The following is a 17332-nucleotide window of genomic DNA, read 5'->3' on the forward strand; positions in this document are numbered from 1 at the left end:
GTGATAAAATCATTCGCTCATCACATAGAAGACACAGGTTCTGGAATATTACAGGAATTGCTGGGATATTGCTATTAGCAGCATAAAACTACACTCCCTCACACACACAACCCTAGCATACACCATCTACAGGATATCAGCAACATCAGCCTGGAAAGTAAATTGAGTAGATGGGTGAATTACACATCACATGTCTTCAAGAACCCTTCCAGATACCAACACTCCTTGTTGATGCAACTAACATTTACATTTTACTCATGGGATTGTGACAAGGACATGCACCATCTACATGATATGACCATGGGCATTATTATGTACATTTCAGTGGAGTTGACATTTACATTGTACTCATGGGATTGTGACGAGGACATGCACCATCTACATGATATGACCATGGGCATTCTTATGTACATTTCAGTGGAGTTGACATTTACATTGTACTCATGGGATTGTGACGAGGACATGCACCATCTACATGATATGGCCATGGGCATTATTATGTACATTTCAGTGGAGTTGACATTTACATTTTACTCATGGGATTGTGACAAGGACATGCACCATCTACATGATATGGCCATGGGCATTATTATGTACATTTCAGTGGAGTTGACATTTACATTTTACTCATGGGATTGTGACAAGGACATGCACCATCTACATGATATGGCCATGGGCATAAAAGTAAACTCACTCACATTTCAATGGACAGGTAAATCACATAATGTCCCTTCTCCAAGAGTTGAGGAGTCATGAATTTTGTACACATGTACTGGAGGGAGAGGGGGTTGGGGGTGGGTATTTTCTCCATATAAATCAACATCACACCCACACCCACACCCAAACTCCCTAGCCATAAATTATGAACCGCCTCCGTGGTATAGTGGTTAGAGCGTCCGCCCGGAGAGCGGAAGGTTCGATCCCCGACCGAGTCATACCTAAAAACGTTAAAATATGGTACTAGTTGGTCCCTGACTGGCGCTCGGCATTAGTGGGTACGACAAGGACTGGTCGGCTCGGAGTCAGTATAATGTGTCTGAGTGGGGTATTCATGCTTCACTGCGGCATGGTATCTCAGTGGGCTAGTGAGTAGGGCTAGTACAAGCAGCCACACATACACACGCATCACGTCGTCATAAGAGCGAAATACTCTTAAGTACGACGTTAAACCCCTTAAGGCCGCATTATATTCTGGAATCAATATACTTTTCAGTGTAGTAGTGGTAAATGAATGGCGTAAAGCCTACGTAATAAGACCGGAAACGTATTATTATTTTATTATTATAGGATACTTATATAGCGCAACTAGTGCATGCTCAAGGCGCTGGTATATTTTCCCTCGATCATTGGATGTCAGTCTCAACGGCACATCGTATTATCAGTCTCAACTCCCTGGGGAGTACACAAGAATGTAAGCACAAGAAGTTCCGTTGGATTATTGGTTATGTACTTACGTCAGTGCTACTCGGTGGATGAGCGTGATGTTTGTAGGCTACACATACATACATGCCGTGTTGTATTTTACCTGTTTTGCACAGGTGCATTATTCACGTTTATTTCAGAATCATGATGAACTTGCACTGGGCACAATGTGTGAATACAATTTCTGTTGTCCCCGTCGTGATATTGCTAAAAGTGAAATTGTAGTGAAATATACAGCGGCACAGATGACCGACGAGTCCACACATGTTTTCAGTTCATCTCGGACTAATTAAAGACCGTGGTAAACAATGTGGAGTATTCGAGTTTGCTGAATTGAGATATAATATATTATACCAACGGGAAAAAAGCAACTGTGCATAACATAAACTTGCATAAAGTAAAAGTTATTTGAAATGTCATTGACCTAACCCTAAATACATATATAGCATATATATTTTGATTAAAAAGCAGCTATGAAATGGAAAGAGTTGGCGTCAACTATGAAATGGAAATACTATTAAATCACTTTAATACATTTCGAGTAGGCCTACCCCTCCTGGGGCAATTTGACCAAAAATCCGGGGCATTTTGACCAAATGTGCTGGGTCATTTTGTGGCTGGGGCAAATAGACTGGTTCCCGATGCTCATACTGTTGATCACTGGATTGTCTGGTCCAGACTCGATTGTTTACAGACCGCCGCCATATACTACATTACTAGTAGCTGGAATATTGCTGAGTGCGGAATAAAGCTAAACTCACTCACTCAACAGTCTGTCTATCATACTGATCATCCTTTTATGCAAACTTTCCTTATACTTGCACAAAAATATGCAGACATTCAAAATCGCTTTGCGAAAATTATCCAATTTTGAACGTGAAGAAAATTAAATTAGAATATCAGACATGAGATCTACACATATGAACGTATTCATGGCCGTTTTTACCGCAACTTGAAATTGCCGTTTTGTGTTTTGGCAGTCTTGGCTTCAATCCAAACGGAGTAAGCCTTCCCATGGTTTGTTTACGTGTGCCCCGAGGGGAACCTTACACATAAAGTGTCCGTTTCGAGCAGGTATTATAATACGTGTTTATTTACAACAGTAGATTAGACCTACGTAGTATGATGCACGTGTCCATATCGAGCAAATCGGTCTCCCCGACATGCGATGCCCGTGTTTGTGTTCATCCTGTCATGTTTGTTCATTGGTGAAAGATATGGCCTGCTTTGAAATCGACTTTTCCCTTGGTGATCTGGTAAAACTTTACAATCATATTCATGCTTTACTTTATTGATGAATTCATGCATGTCCTTGGAACTTACACCCTGTTGCAGCTGAAAAATATAGCATACCAGTGTTCACGATTAGCGTCTGACCCTCTGACAAATCTGGCAGATTCGCCGACGGTCTGACAGAAGTCTACAACCCGCCGGCCCCAGTGTCTGACTGTATATTTCACAATGACTCTGACTGAAGTTTTATGTGACAGGTGACACTTGTTTGCTGTTTATAAATCTTATGTTTGTTAATAATTTCAATGTCAATTATAAGAAATATTAAATCTGAAATGTGTGTTTAATTTTATTCCATGGGTCCTGTGAATTTTCAATGGGTCAGACAGACATCTAAAACTTACAGGACCCAATGTCCTGTTACTTTGAAACACCATTTGTGAACACTGCATACAAAACAGTCCATTCCAAAACGTCTGAAACCGAAGTCGCATGTGGGGTAAGTTTTAAACAGCATGAATATGGTGCAATAATTATAATCCCTGTATTCTATTTATTTTTATTTATTTATTTATTTATTTGAGAGAGTTCTATTTATATTTGAAATTGTGATATTGAGGGGTGGGCTTTATAACTGTTATAACGCAAGTATTGTAATTATTGATGATGTTAGTTAGGTAGGGTAATAAATATCTATCAGTAGTCATAACCCCATAGTCTCTGTTGCACAAGTAGTTTGTCATTCAGACCCTGAAACAAATATTTCCAAGTCCATGCAAATCTAGAATATGTGGCAAGTCTAGATTTCCACAGTTTCGGGAAATGAAGAACGTTTCAGGGGTGAAAAGTTTCTTAAGCTTCACTTCTCTCACCCTGAGTAGCACAATCTATCGCAAATATGACATCTGATAGAATCAGGTGTCAAATACTAGCATAACATATGTGATTTTATATAGATCTATGGTTTGTCTACTTTATGGTTTGGAAAAAGGCTGCGTAAGTCTGAATGTCTCTGTCCGAATCTTAGTCTGTCATACAGACACTGAAACATGTCTGTTCAAGAAACCCCCTTATTATTTTTTGTATTATGAACTGGTTTTTTCTGTAAAATATGTTGATTTCAGAGAGTAGTTGTTAGTCGAGGGTACAGGTCATGTCCTACAAACTCTCACAGTTGACTAGTGGGATAAACCATGAAATCGCCTGCTCGGTCTGAGTGGGAAACCCATGAATACGTGATGATAAGCTTTGACATGACATCTCAACAACCACCAACTGGGTACAATGTGTAAAGCCCATTTCTGGTTTCCCCCGCCGTGATATTGCTGGAATATTGCTAAAAGAGGCCAGGGGTTCAATTTATTTTGTAAAAAGCCACTTGCCACAGGGCAAGTGACTTTAAGAAAGTAACTTGTCCTGACTAATTTTCCACTTGCCCTGATTTTTATGGCATAATCGTGTTGATGTAATTATGAAAGAATAAATCAACATGGTATTTGATGTTAATGTTTACTGGACTATTTATCGAGAAGTTATAAATAGCAAAGACAGATAACTCTATGTTAATATCATTGCGAAAATTACTTCATTTTGTTCACATCATGTCAAAGTTAAAAAAAGCTACATTTTGAGTAGATATGAAATGAAACCTTAAGCAAGTAGGATACCATTATTTGATCGCCCAAAATGAAAACTGACTTGTCCCGGGCATCGGGCGATGGGATTTTTTAACCCCTGGAGGCATAAGACTAAACTCACTCACTCACTCATTCTCTAGTTTTCTAGTGCTCGCTTGTCATGCCGAAGACCCGGGTTTGATTCCCCACATGAGTACATTGTGTGAAGCTCATTCCTGGTGTCCCCCGCCATGATATTGCTGGAATATTGCTAAGAGCTGTGTAAAACTAAACTCACTCACTCGAGTTTTCTATGTGAGTCATTTTTAGCAATATTCCAGCAATTTCACAGCAGGGGAAACCAGAAATGGACTTTCCACATTGCACCCATGTAAGGAATCGAACCCTATTCTTTGGTGTGATGAGCGAACGCTTTAACCATGAATCTTCCCCACAGCCCCAATTTTGTGTATTGAATGGTCATCAACATTCAATTAGCTGCAGTCTATCTCCTCCAAGTGTAATTCACACAGACCTAAGAATGTTGATCTTAGTAATCTGAGTTTGTCTTTATGTGTTTATTGCTTAATGCCATGCACATCAATATTCCAGCTGAATGACATCTAGCAATGTTTTGCTCATCCTTGTGAAATGGAAACTTCAGTTGTTGTTTTTTAAAAGCATTAACATTTTGAAAATGTATGCCATAAGTCACAATGTACAGATTATTTGGTTGTGAGTTTTTTTCCAAATGAAAGCACATTATTTATAGATAATAACGGCAATGCCATTTCAGAAATCTCAAGAACTAAATCCTCTGAATTTTTAGGATTTCTTTGTAATTCTCAGCAATCTTGATGAAAAGTTCTTCTATAAGAATAACTGTAATGTTTTTAAGGTATTTGCTCTTTCGTAGTAACATAAAGCATATGGTTGTTTTAAGCATTTGGGGTCAGACGTTATTTGGTTAATCCCAAAATATTCATTTTCATAATGTCTATATTTCAGGTGAGACCTCCGAAAAACTGCATAGACGATCAGGTGCAGACTGAGAGCATTCTGTGGGTGAGTGAAGATACCAGGAGGATGTTCATCTTACCTCTATCAGCAAACCAATGCAATTTACATTCACATATAAGGTGTCTCATGCCACTAAAATAGGTTATGACATGATTTATATTTTTTATCAAGTCTTAACAACTCAGGCCAAATATAAAAAATGTTGTGGTTCTGATTACACTGTGTTTAAATTTTAGGGTAGGTAGGTAGGTAGCCTAGTGGTTAAAGCGTCTGCTCGTCACACTGAAGACCTGGGTTCGATTCCTACATGGGTAGAATGTGTGAAGCCCTTTTCTGGTGTCCCCCGCCGTGATATTACTGAAATATTGCTAAAAGCGGCGTAAAACCATACAAACTCACTCTTATTCACAGGCCATGTCTGTACCAAAGGACCAAGTGTTACATTTTTCTCATTGTATTTTTCCTTGAGAGATACATGCCCATGTTGGAGTATGTGAGAAACCTTCCTGCTCCAGATATTCATATTGTATAAAAATGATTTTGCAGATGGTTACCCATGTGACAGATGTGACCTTGGGTTCTCCTCCGTGGTGTTGTTGTTGGAACATCTGAAGAAGATGCATGGAGGACATCTGTCAGCTCAGTTGAGGAACATGGAACATGGTACTAAGACAACCAACATTATTGGAGAAATAGAAGGTCAGGACCAGAATACTGACACACAGAACAATAACTCCTGTGATGTTGTGGAGGAGACTGTGAACCAGAACGAGAACACTGACAATCGTGATATTGTTGAGGCGATAGAGACTCAGAACCAGAACACGGACACCCAGAACATCAACACCCGCGATATTGTTGAAGAGACTTTGAACCAGAACCAGAACACAGACACCCAGAACATTAACACCCGTGATATTGTTGAAGAGACTTTGAACCAGAACCAGAACACAGACACACAGAACATTAATGCCCTTGATATTGTTGAAGAGACTTTGAACCAGAACCAGAACACAGACACACAGAACATTAATGCCCTTGATATTGTGGAGGAGACTGTGAACCAGAACGAGAACACAGACACACAGAGCATTAATGCCCTTGATATTGTGGAGGAGACTGTGAACCAGAACGAGAACACAGACGCTCAGAGCAGTAACATGTCTGGTATTTTAGGGGAGGGAGAGAGCCATGAACAGAACAGAGACTGTCCTGAAGTAAACATCCAGGACACTGTCATCAATGAAGACAGAAACAACGGAGTTGAGGGGACATCAACAGAAACCAATAACCCCCAGAAACATGGACAGAATCAGGGTCGGAAACGCCGACACTGTCGTAGATGTGGGAAGGATTACAGTACAAGACGTGAACTGAAGGCACACAGGTGCCTCAGAAAACTCAAGTCTTTTCCATGTAAGGAGTGCGAGAAAGTATTTGCACGTCCAAGTGACCTTCAAGAACACTTGCTAGTCCACGTTGAACGAAAACCTTATTCCACTTTTTGCAGGTTTTGTTTCAAAAAATTCAACGAGCTTTCTTCAAAGAGGAAACACATGAAGATTCATGCTGAAAAAAACACTTATTTGTGCGGAGAATGTGGGGAAACATTTGCACTGTCAGCTTGCCTGAAGAAACATATGAGAAATCATTTGGTCAATCCTGATCCATGTACAGAGTGTGGGAGAACATTTGCAACACTTGTAGGATTGAAGAGACACTACAAGCTGTCGCACAGTGGAGAAAAGTCAGCTCAGTTGAGGAACATAGAACATGGTACTAACACAACCAACATTATTGGAGAAATAGAAGGTCAGGACCCGAATACTGACACACAGAACAATAACTCCTGTGATAACCCACAGAAACATGGACAGAATCAGGGTTGGAAAGGCCGACACATGCTGGAGCACAGTGGAGAAAAACGTTATTCTTGTACAGACTGTGGGAAAACATTTACAGATGTTCACCATATGAGACTACACGTAGCCATGCACAGTGGAATCAAACCGTTTCCTTGTTTCCTGTGCGAGAAAGAATTTACACATCCATTTCACCGAAAGAGACATTTGGCTACTCATGGTGTTGACTGGCCCTTGTGAGTGATCGGGTTTGGTTTTACTCTGCTTTTAGCAATATTCCAGCAATATCACGGCTGGGGACACAAGAAATGGACTCTACACATTGTACTGATGTAGGGAAGCAAATCCAGGTCTTCGATGCACAGGCCCTCATGTCTTTGCGAGGATTAAAAAATTAAAATAATATTTTTATGAGATGACCCCCCGACTCGAAATGCTTCACAGTACAATACATTATTCTTGTCATAATGTATTGTACTGAGTAGCATTTCAAGTTGGGGGTCATCTCAAACAAAAATATTTTTTTTAAATCTTTAACCTTCGCAAAGACACGAGGGTCTGTGCTTCAGCGTGGCGAGTGAACACTTTAACCACAAGGCTACCCCACACCACCTGACTGGTCCTAACTGGTACAATGAATGTGAGGAAGCATTTCAGGAAGCAAGTGGCCTGGCACACGAGAACCCCACTACCATACCAGTTTGGGAAAGCAGGATGTAACTTGTGTGCTGCTCTTCTGTGCGTCATGCTGAATTTAAGCCTTTTCCGTCCACTGACCTCCTTGGAACACGCTCAAGAAGATCCAAGTTAGAACCCATGCTTGTCGTAACAGGTGACTATCAGGATCGGGTGGTCAGACTCGTTGACATGGTTGACATGTATCAACTTATCTCAGTTGCGTAGTATGATGCTCGTGCTGTTCAGGGTCGGTGGGGTAGCCTACTGGTTAAAGCGTTCGCTTGTCATGCTGAAGACCCGGGTTCAATTCCTCACATGGCTACAATGTGTCCTTCCCTACATCAGTACAATGTGTAGAGCCCATTTCTGGTGTCCCCTGCCGTGATATTGCTGGAATATTGCTCAAAGCAGGGTAAAACCATATTCACTCACTCACACATGCTGTTGATCAGTGGATTGTCTGGTCCAGACTCTATTATTTACTGACTGCCACCATATAGCTGGAATATTGCTGAGTGGGGCGTTAAACAAAAATCAGTCAATCCTTGGAAGACATTTGAATATGTACAAGCTCATGATGTCAATTAATGGACTGTCTGACTTGATTATTCACCAGCCACCATAATGTAGTTGGAATACTGCTGAGTGTATGCATTCACAACAGTCGAAATAATCTAGTAAGCTGCAAAACACATGAAGTTTCCCACTGTGGTGAGTGAACCTAGAGACACACGTCATGCTGTTCAAAACCTTTAGGGATGCCACGAATCCCCACGATACATCGATACTTTTTCTAAGACGATACATCTATTGATACATTCAAAACTGTATTGATATTTAGTTTTAAAGTATAGGTTTAAATATGTACCATGTTTTTTTATGTTATGAGAGTTATAAATGATTATTTTTCATGCACAATGATGGGAAATTAGAACTTTTTAATCTATGAGAATAAAAAATGTTGATCTTTTCATGGACAATTATAAAATATGAAATATTAATGTTCAAAATGTAACTAAGTTTATGCAATAATGCCGCTAAAATAGGTATTGTGATACGTATCAAATCGTAAGATGGGTATTGTGATAGGTATCGATTCATGAAACTTATGTATCGTGACATCCCTAAAAACCTTGAAGGGGATGGGGGAGGACATTTTCACAATCAGATAATCTTGAGTGTCTCTGGTGTCGGGGAGCCTAGTGGTTAAAGTGTTCGCTCGTCACGCTGAAAGACCAGGGTTTGATTCCCCACATGATTACAATGTCGGAAGCCCTTTTCTGGTTACCCAAGCCGTGATATTGCTGGAATATTGATAAAAGTGGCGTAAAAACTACAACTCACACTCACTAGTGTCGAATCTGAATAGTGTGTCAAGTGGGGGGAAAATTACTCACATGAGATACAGTAACACGCTTTGTATCATTATGTGTCAAGGCTCTTAGGTGAAGTGGTTTGGGAAAGCAAGGAGCGGGGACGTACACCTAGTTGGGTTATCAAAGTGGCATTTGACTTGTCCAATGTAGTGATTGTGGAAGAGGATTTGGACATTCAAGTAACCTCAAGACAAACATAACATCCTGAAGTGGTGTCAACCCTATGAGATGGTGCTGTAAGAGTCTGGCAACCTGCATTTCCACATGACGTGCCAAGTAGTAGTTGTAGTTGTAGTAGTAGTTCTTTAGTATTTGCTCTTTGTAGAGAATCTGTGTTGAATATGCCCTGAATATTAAATAAATAAGAAGATCAAACACAGTGACTTGGTTGACTGCGTTTCTTCAGACCCAGACATCATCTGTTGTTGCTCATAATATCGATCACTGATTCTCAACACACCAATATTCACATACATTAAATATTACATGTTGCATTAAGCAGTAAGGAAATTGTTTGACTTGTGAGAATATCAGAGTTAAACCAGCTCTTTTGAATATGAGTTACCTTCTCAGATATTACAAGGATAATTATAATAAGATATAAAAGTTCCACACTGTTTTATTGATGTGTCATCACGATTTTGTTAGTGAGATAAGGGTTTCGATTTGAAACTGATTTTGTCGAGAATGTATTTTATAAGGTATGTGAATAAACAGTTCATGATTTGCATTCTAGAATGTTGACTTGAAATTACATGTACAGTTATTAATGTGTTATATATGTCCATTGATTGCTGGGTCAGAGTTTGAAGTTCGAAAGTTACACACATACCCTTGAAACATCAGGGAGATGAATTACAGGATGTTTTTACCTTTTCAGTATTTTTAACTCTACAGTTGTCAAACTCTGGAGAAATCCCAATAACACAGACTGCAAGGTTGGTGTCTGAATAAATAAATTTGCTTTTTTGTGAAACAGTCAACAAATTACCGTATGCATTCTGGTAAAACAGATCACCTAAACAGAACTGTGGTGTGAGAGGTACCATTTACACACGTGCATTAATTCAACACTACTTCAATACATGGGCAAAGTTTGAAATTTTTGCCCAAAATAGGCAATCATACACCAGCACACAGGAATGCACATTTAAAGCATGTGCTTCACACATGATCTTGAAGCTATGCGTGGCATGTTCACGTGGTCGAAGCTGCCAGAACACTGGGGCATAAAGTTCACAATTACAATATGTGCACCAGGGTTTTCTGAGCTTGTTTAAAAGATGACAGTATGAAAATTAACTTCTTTGACACGGTAGGATGTTGACTCTCAGATATTACACAGTGGCAAGCTATTGGTATCCATGACCAAGGTATAATTATACTGGAAAGGCACCCTTGAAGAGCAACCTCCTCGTGGTGGGTGCTGGGTAACGCAAATGGCTCTTAGCGACCAAATTGGGCAACCCATTTGCTGTGGGTTGCGTCCCTGTGTTGGCAGAGGAAGGGGAGTCTGGTGGTTGAGGATGACGGAACTGGCAATAGTGTTCAATAATCCAACACACCACTTCGACCCTAACGTTGCCTAGACGGGTGGTAGAATAGGCCCGATTCTACCATTGGGCTGGTCATGCCTTGGCCTGTGCATGGAATGTTTATACCAAATTTGGTATTACATAACACTTTTGGCCATGTTCAAAATGTTAACTGATATTCTGCCAAAACAAATTAGCCTTGCAGACCCATGCACAGAAGACGGTGGCTCATGGGCCAATCTGGTGATGCTGACCTCCGATTTCTGTACGTCTCCAATTGATTGTCATGGGCCGAACCATCCTGACCTTTAATCTGGTAGACAGCTAGAGCATTTCATGTCAAATTCGCTGGAGTATAACACCCCCCTTATCCCTGGTCTTTGCAGCTTTCGAGATCCGCTGCAATATAAGATCGTCCCTGTTGACACTCCATGGTGGGTGGCGAGAGGGGATGCCAAACCACATTACTTACGACATTGGCTTTCCAATACCCTGGTTCAAAATGAAGACATATGGACTCTGACAATTCCTCATCTGACGAGGGTATGCCCATTCGACCCGATTACTGCCCACATTTTTTTTTATCATCGAAGCTTGTGACAAGCAGCCTTGGCAAGTGAACCCATTTGCAGTCTCCAAGGGTATAGCTGGTACCTGCGGAGAGGTTGCCAATGTCACAAAGCTCTGGTCCAGTTCTCTACTAGTAGTATGTGCTGGGAGACAGCAATCCTTGAATCTACTGAAATTACAAGAGTTTGTAAATGTAAAGGTTGCTGTCTCAGCCGCCAAAACACTGAACACGTGTAGAGGCATTGTACGGGACAGAGCTCAGTGTCTGACATGACTGAGGAACAAATTGTCTAGGAACTTAACCAGCAGTCTGTCACAGCTGTGAAGAGATTCACTATCAAGAAGGACGGTGTGGTTCAACCCACAAACACCTACCTCTTTACGTTCGCCCGATCGAAGATTCCTGAAACTATTAGAGCCGGTTATTGCAGCATTGGTGTGGAGGTGTATGTACCTAATCCACTCCGGTGCTACAAGTGCCAAAAGTTTGGACAAGGATCAAAGTCCTGTCGTTCCTCTGCTGTTTGTTACCGCTGTGGTGACAAGCATGAGAGCAATGACTGTTCTATGGAAGTCCAAACAGCGGTGGTAACCATATGGCTTCCTCCAAATGTTGTCCCGTATGGCAACGTGAATCAGAGATCATAAAGATCAAGCACAAAGAAATTGTCTCCTTTCATGAAGCTAAGAAGAGGGTTGCAAGTTTAACTGTAGCCCCTTCAACCATCACCTACTCGTGCTGTCTCCCGTCCTTCTATCACTGCTGAAACTTTCTCGTGTCAGACCGATCTGACATGGGTCATGTCTTCCTCAGCCAACTCAACTCAACTCAGACCATCTCAGCCACGCCATCTTCAAAGCCAAAACTTCTGAATCATAACCACCAGAACAAATGCCAAAACTAGAAACAGAAACTGCGCACCAAAAAAGGGGAAAAAAAGAAACTACAGAGACTAAAGCAGCTTGAGCAACTGCCAAACACAAAACCAAAGGCCACCTCTCCTTCAGAGGACCCCGTCGAGGTCCATAACTCCTTTGGCCCTCTGGATAGGGAGGTCACACCATCTCTACCTGACACCAATAGGAGTTCATCAAACGTTTTCTCACGTTCACGAGACATGTCACCAGTGGAATCACCATGAATCCACAAAACATTGATTCAATGGAATTGTAGAGGACTTAAGAATAATTATAACGAATTACAGTTATTGATTCAAGACTTCAAACCATCCACGTTTTGTCTCCAAGAACCTACCTGAAAGGGACTGATAAATTTGACATCCGTCCGTACAGTTCCTACCACTCCTTTTCTCCTCCCGGTGTCAAAGCTACAGGAGGCACTTCCATCCTGGTGAGGCAGGGCATCCCTCATAGCCCTGTTCCACTTAACACCAACCTGTAGTACAATCTTTTGCTGTCCACATGACGCTGCTTCCTCCACTATCGCCTAGCAGATCTTCAGAACTTGTATGATCAACTCCGAAAACCCTGCATAATCATGGGCAACTAGAACGGACATAACTCCCTATGGGGGAATTCCGATACAAACAACAAGGGGAAGATTCTTGAAGATTTTCTCTCACATAATGATCTATGCATCTTCAACAATGGATCAAACACTTATCTCCATCTTGCCACTGGAACATACTCTGCTCTTGATCTATCACTTACAGATTCTAATCTTTTAAACGAGTTTGAAAGGTCGGTCCACGATGACCTTTGTGGAAGTGACCACTTCCCAACAATTCTTACTCCTATCAATCCCGCAGATGAACCTCCTCCAACAAGGTGGAATTTTAGTAAGGCCAATTAGCCATTATTCCAAACCCTATGTTCTGAAAATCTTAAACCTGACAATTTTAGGAATGTTCCTGATCCCATGGAACTATTTTCAGACGTCCTACATGTCGTTGGAGACAAAGCCATTCCTAAGTCCTCTGCAAACCCGCACATACGCAAACAATGGTTTGATGCAAACTGCCAACAAGGAAGAAGGCGGAAACATCCCACTGTGAATAACCTAAATGCTGTTAAAATGCCAAATGCCAGGGAAAGACGTACCTTTAAGCAAACTAAACGCAGATCTTCGAGGAAATATGTGTCCAAAATCAATTCCAGCACATCCATGTCCAAGATGTTGAACATGATTCAAAAGATTAAGGGCAAAGGATCCAAATCTAGTGTTCACCATCTCAAAGATGGTGACCCCCTTTTAACCAATAAAGTTGAAATTGCAAACAAACTTGGCGAAAATTTAGCAAACCACTCCTCCTCATCAAATTATACTCCTCAGTTCCAGAAATACCAAACCCCAACAAGAAAAGAAATCAGTCAATTTTAACCCTCATTATGGACAGGATTACAATGAAACTTTTTCTCTCCATGAACAACGTACTGCCTTGGGGCAGGCTCACGACACTGCAGCAGGACCTGATGATATTCATTATCAGCTTCTGAAACACCTCCCTGATTCATGTTTGGAAACATTACTCAATATAATTGATGACATTTGGACAACCGGAAACTTTCCTCCTTCGTGGCACAATGCCATTATCATCCCTATACCAAAGCCCCACCGGGATCATACCAACCCCTCAACTACCGTCCTATATCACTAACTAGCTGTGTTTGCAAAACCATGGAGCGCATGGTCAACAATCCATTAATCTGGTACTTGGAGGCCAATAACCTTCCTAGTGACCTCCAATGTGGTTTCCGAAAGAACCGAAGTACCACTGACCATCTGGTACGTCTGGAATCATTTCGACTTGGAAAAAGCATATGATACAACGTGGAAACATGGTTTCTTAAAAGATTTACATGAATTTAGATTGAGGGGCAGATTACCTCAGTTCATATCTCAGTTTTTAAACAACAGACAATTTCAAGTACGGCTAGGTTCCACATTGTGTGATTATTTCCACCAAGACCAGGGCGTCCCTCAAGGCAGCATCCTGTCTGTCACACTTTTTAGCATCAAAATTAACTGCCTCACTAACGTTTTGAACAGCTGTGTTGACGGGTCCCATTTCGTGGATGATTTCAATATTTCATGTCGTGGTAAGAACATGCACGCAATAGAAAGGCAGCTACAACTCTGCCTTAACAAAATCCAAATTGGGCCAACGAAAATGGCTTTAGGTTTTTCAAAATCCAAAACAAATTGTATTCACTTTGTCGTAAATACAAACCACACAAGGATCCATGCCTATCCTTAGATGGCACCCCTATCAAGGTAGTAGAAGAGGCCAAATTCCTGGGACTCATATTCGACCGCCACTCGACATTCTTACAACACATAAAATATTTAAGACAAATGTTTGAAGGCTCTTGACTTGCTAAAAGTCGATCAAATCCAGAGTGGGGAGCGGATCAGACTACCCTACTTCACTTGTACAGATCTTTGGTGCGCTCTAAACTAGATTACGGCTTCATTGTCTATGGTGGAGCCTTCAAAAGCAATTTAGAAAAATTAGACTCTATCCACCACCAAGGCCTGAGAGCCTTTAGGACCTCTCCGGTAGACAGTCTATATGCGGAGGTTAACGAACCCTCCCTTGAACAACGCCGCATTAAACTTTCACTGCAGTATTCAACCACACATATCTGCAGCTAAAATTGACCTCAATATCATAGCACGTGTCCAGGTTCTGTCTTCGCCACCGTGGCAGATGGTGAAACCACAGGTGGATCTTACCCTCACCAAACTCAAATAGTCAGAAACAAATCCTTTGGTGTTCCAACAGGATTACAACCAGTTACGCTCCAAGTATAACAGTTTAAACACCCATAGATCTCATTTTCACTGACGGATCCAAGGATGATGGCCAAGTTGCCAGTGCTACAGTCATTGGATCCAAGGCTGTCTCCCCTAGAATTCCTGACAATAGTTCCATTTTCACTGCTGAGGCCAAGTTATCTTCACAGCTTTGAGCTATATTAAACAGCAGAACCATTCCAAAAACTTCATCATTTTTACACATTCATTATCTTGCCTTCAAGCACTTCAAAATGTTACTTCAAGTCACCCTATCATCCTGGACATCTTGGAACTTTACAATGATCTTTCCACTGGCCAATGCGACATCGTCCTCTGCTGGTTGCCTGGTCATGTCGGCATAGCAGGTAACACAAAGGCCGATGCTGAAGCTAAAACAGCTCTTGACAAACCCTTAACTCCACTGCTGATCCCATACAGTGATTTCAAACCCACTATCAAAAGCTACACTCGGGACCTCATGCAAAAAAGGTGGGACACCCAAGTAGGAAGAAATAAACTGTATGAATTGAAACCAACAATTGGTTATACCTACTTGGGTTGTCAGTCAAGACGTGATGAGGGGATTTTACGACGATATCGTTTTGGCCACAGTCAGTTTACTCATGACTATCTGCTGAAAACGGATGGGGATGGACCTCACATGTGTGTCTCTTGCGATGAAGTGTTTACCATCAAGCGACCCGTGAAGATCCGGGGTAGAATAGGTCTTCAGCAACCCATGTGCTTGCCATAACAAGGCGACTATCTTGTCGTAAGAGGCGACTAACGGGATCGGGTGGTCAGTTTCGCTGACTTGGTTGACAAATGTCATCGGTTCCCAATTGCGCAGATCGATGCTCATGCCGTTGATCACTGGATTGTCTGGTCCAGACTCGATTATTTACAGACCGCCGTCATATAGCTGGAATATTGCTGAGTGCGGCGTAAAACTAAACTCACTCACTCACTCATTACCATCAAGCATATTCTGCTTGACTGTGTGGACTTTTCGACTGCAAGGGATTCACATTATGAAGTGAGAAATCTAAAAAGATCTATTTGCCCGCGTGAGCGGACATCTCATTGTTAAAGGAGAATACGAACGAAAACAAAACTTTTGATATATTGTAAAGGATATTCTAAAAGTCACACTCCATGATTAAAATTGAACAAAAAGTTTTTAAAATAGCAATAAAAACACAAAAACGTACTCGTATTTCCACCTATTACGGAAACACCTGACAGTTAATGAGCAGTGGGGGTATCACATGACATGACGTCATAAGTGCCTGTTGCTGATGGCTTCCTCTTTGATTTTACCTCATAACTTAACAGTTTCCATAGATTCTGAAGCAGTAAAAGGTGTTCCTGATGTCATTTCTGAAATGGATGTTAGACCGTATCAATACGATCCGATTTTACATCTTGCAAGACAACCTTCCAATGAAGATGAAGAAGAAGTATCAAGCGAGACGGAGGCACCGCTTGAGGTCAAAATAAATTTAAAACTAGACCAAATCATTTAACAAGATTAATTGTCAGCAAAATGTCAAACAGTTCCAGCCCTAAGAATTATTTTAAAAAAATGTGATTACAGTTCATTTTGTGTCAAATGGGTGACTGTAGGGTGTCTCGGATTTAAAAACAAAATAATTATGCTTCAGACGAGGGAAAATAAAAATTATCTGCTTCAAAAATTACACTGGAATTATTTTGTTGAAATAAAATTAGGATCCTAGATCTCATTAATAACATATCAAGTCTCGATACAAGATCCCAGCCTGGTCAAGCAGAGATAATATTCGCGACGCAGATAAGTTATTCCCCGAAAACTGGTGAATTATAAAATACTAGTCAGGACAACGTATGTTTCCCCATTGTTTGGTTAGGGAAATAGTTATGGTACTCGGTCATAGCCTTAGAATGACATCCTGTCAGCCGATGAGAGTACAGAACAACTTTCACGGCACACACTACTGACAAATAGCGAGTCTGATGCCGACGTGCGTAATTGGACAAAATGGAAAACAATGAAAGCAACAAGTACTTCATGATTTGCCGTTGTATTCGGCAATGTTTCGAGTTGACTGCATCATTTAGGGCTCCAATTCCCAAAAGAACGTTATAGCGGAACATTTTCAAGCTGATGTGAAATCTCTTACTGATTTTGATAATATATCTCATGTGTACCAGTCGAACTGCCCCAGCTACAAAATGCCCCAGCAAATTTGGTCATTCATTCTAATTTGTTCAAATTTTA

The 17332-nt window shown here is 41.0% G+C and overlaps 1 protein-coding gene and 1 long non-coding RNA gene across 4 annotated transcripts; both read left to right on the forward strand.

Moving 5' to 3' along the window:
• Nucleotides 1-2417: 2417 nt before the first annotated feature.
• LOC124272665 (zinc finger protein 501-like) lies at nucleotides 2418-7591 on the forward strand. 3 transcript variants are annotated; one of them, XM_046707848.1, is made up of 3 exons: nucleotides 2418-2496; nucleotides 5280-5336; nucleotides 5838-7591. In XM_046707848.1, exon 3 carries the CDS (start codon nucleotides 5909-5911, stop codon nucleotides 7391-7393), a length of 1485 nt encoding a protein of 494 aa, XP_046563804.1. In that variant the 5' UTR covers nucleotides 2418-2496; nucleotides 5280-5336; nucleotides 5838-5908; the 3' UTR covers nucleotides 7394-7591. The 3 variants fall into 3 exon arrangements, with proteins under 3 accessions (XP_046563804.1, XP_046563806.1, XP_046563805.1); XM_046707850.1 differs by lacking the exon at nucleotides 2418-2496 and adding an exon at nucleotides 2503-2912; XM_046707849.1 differs by lacking the exon at nucleotides 2418-2496 and adding an exon at nucleotides 3022-3154.
• A 685-nt stretch (nucleotides 7592-8276) lies between these two features.
• On the forward strand, nucleotides 8277-9937 carry LOC124272666. Its single transcript, XR_006897399.1, has 2 exons — nucleotides 8277-8889; nucleotides 8921-9937. It is a non-coding gene; the product is annotated as an uncharacterized LOC124272666 (long non-coding RNA).
• Nucleotides 9938-17332: the final 7395 nt, after the last annotated feature.

The sequence above is a fragment of the Haliotis rubra genome, unplaced genomic scaffold (genome assembly GCF_003918875.1).
Source record: "Haliotis rubra isolate DU_JTF1 unplaced genomic scaffold, ASM391887v1 Scf1713, whole genome shotgun sequence".
NCBI classification, from domain to species: domain Eukaryota; kingdom Metazoa; phylum Mollusca; class Gastropoda; order Lepetellida; family Haliotidae; genus Haliotis; species Haliotis rubra.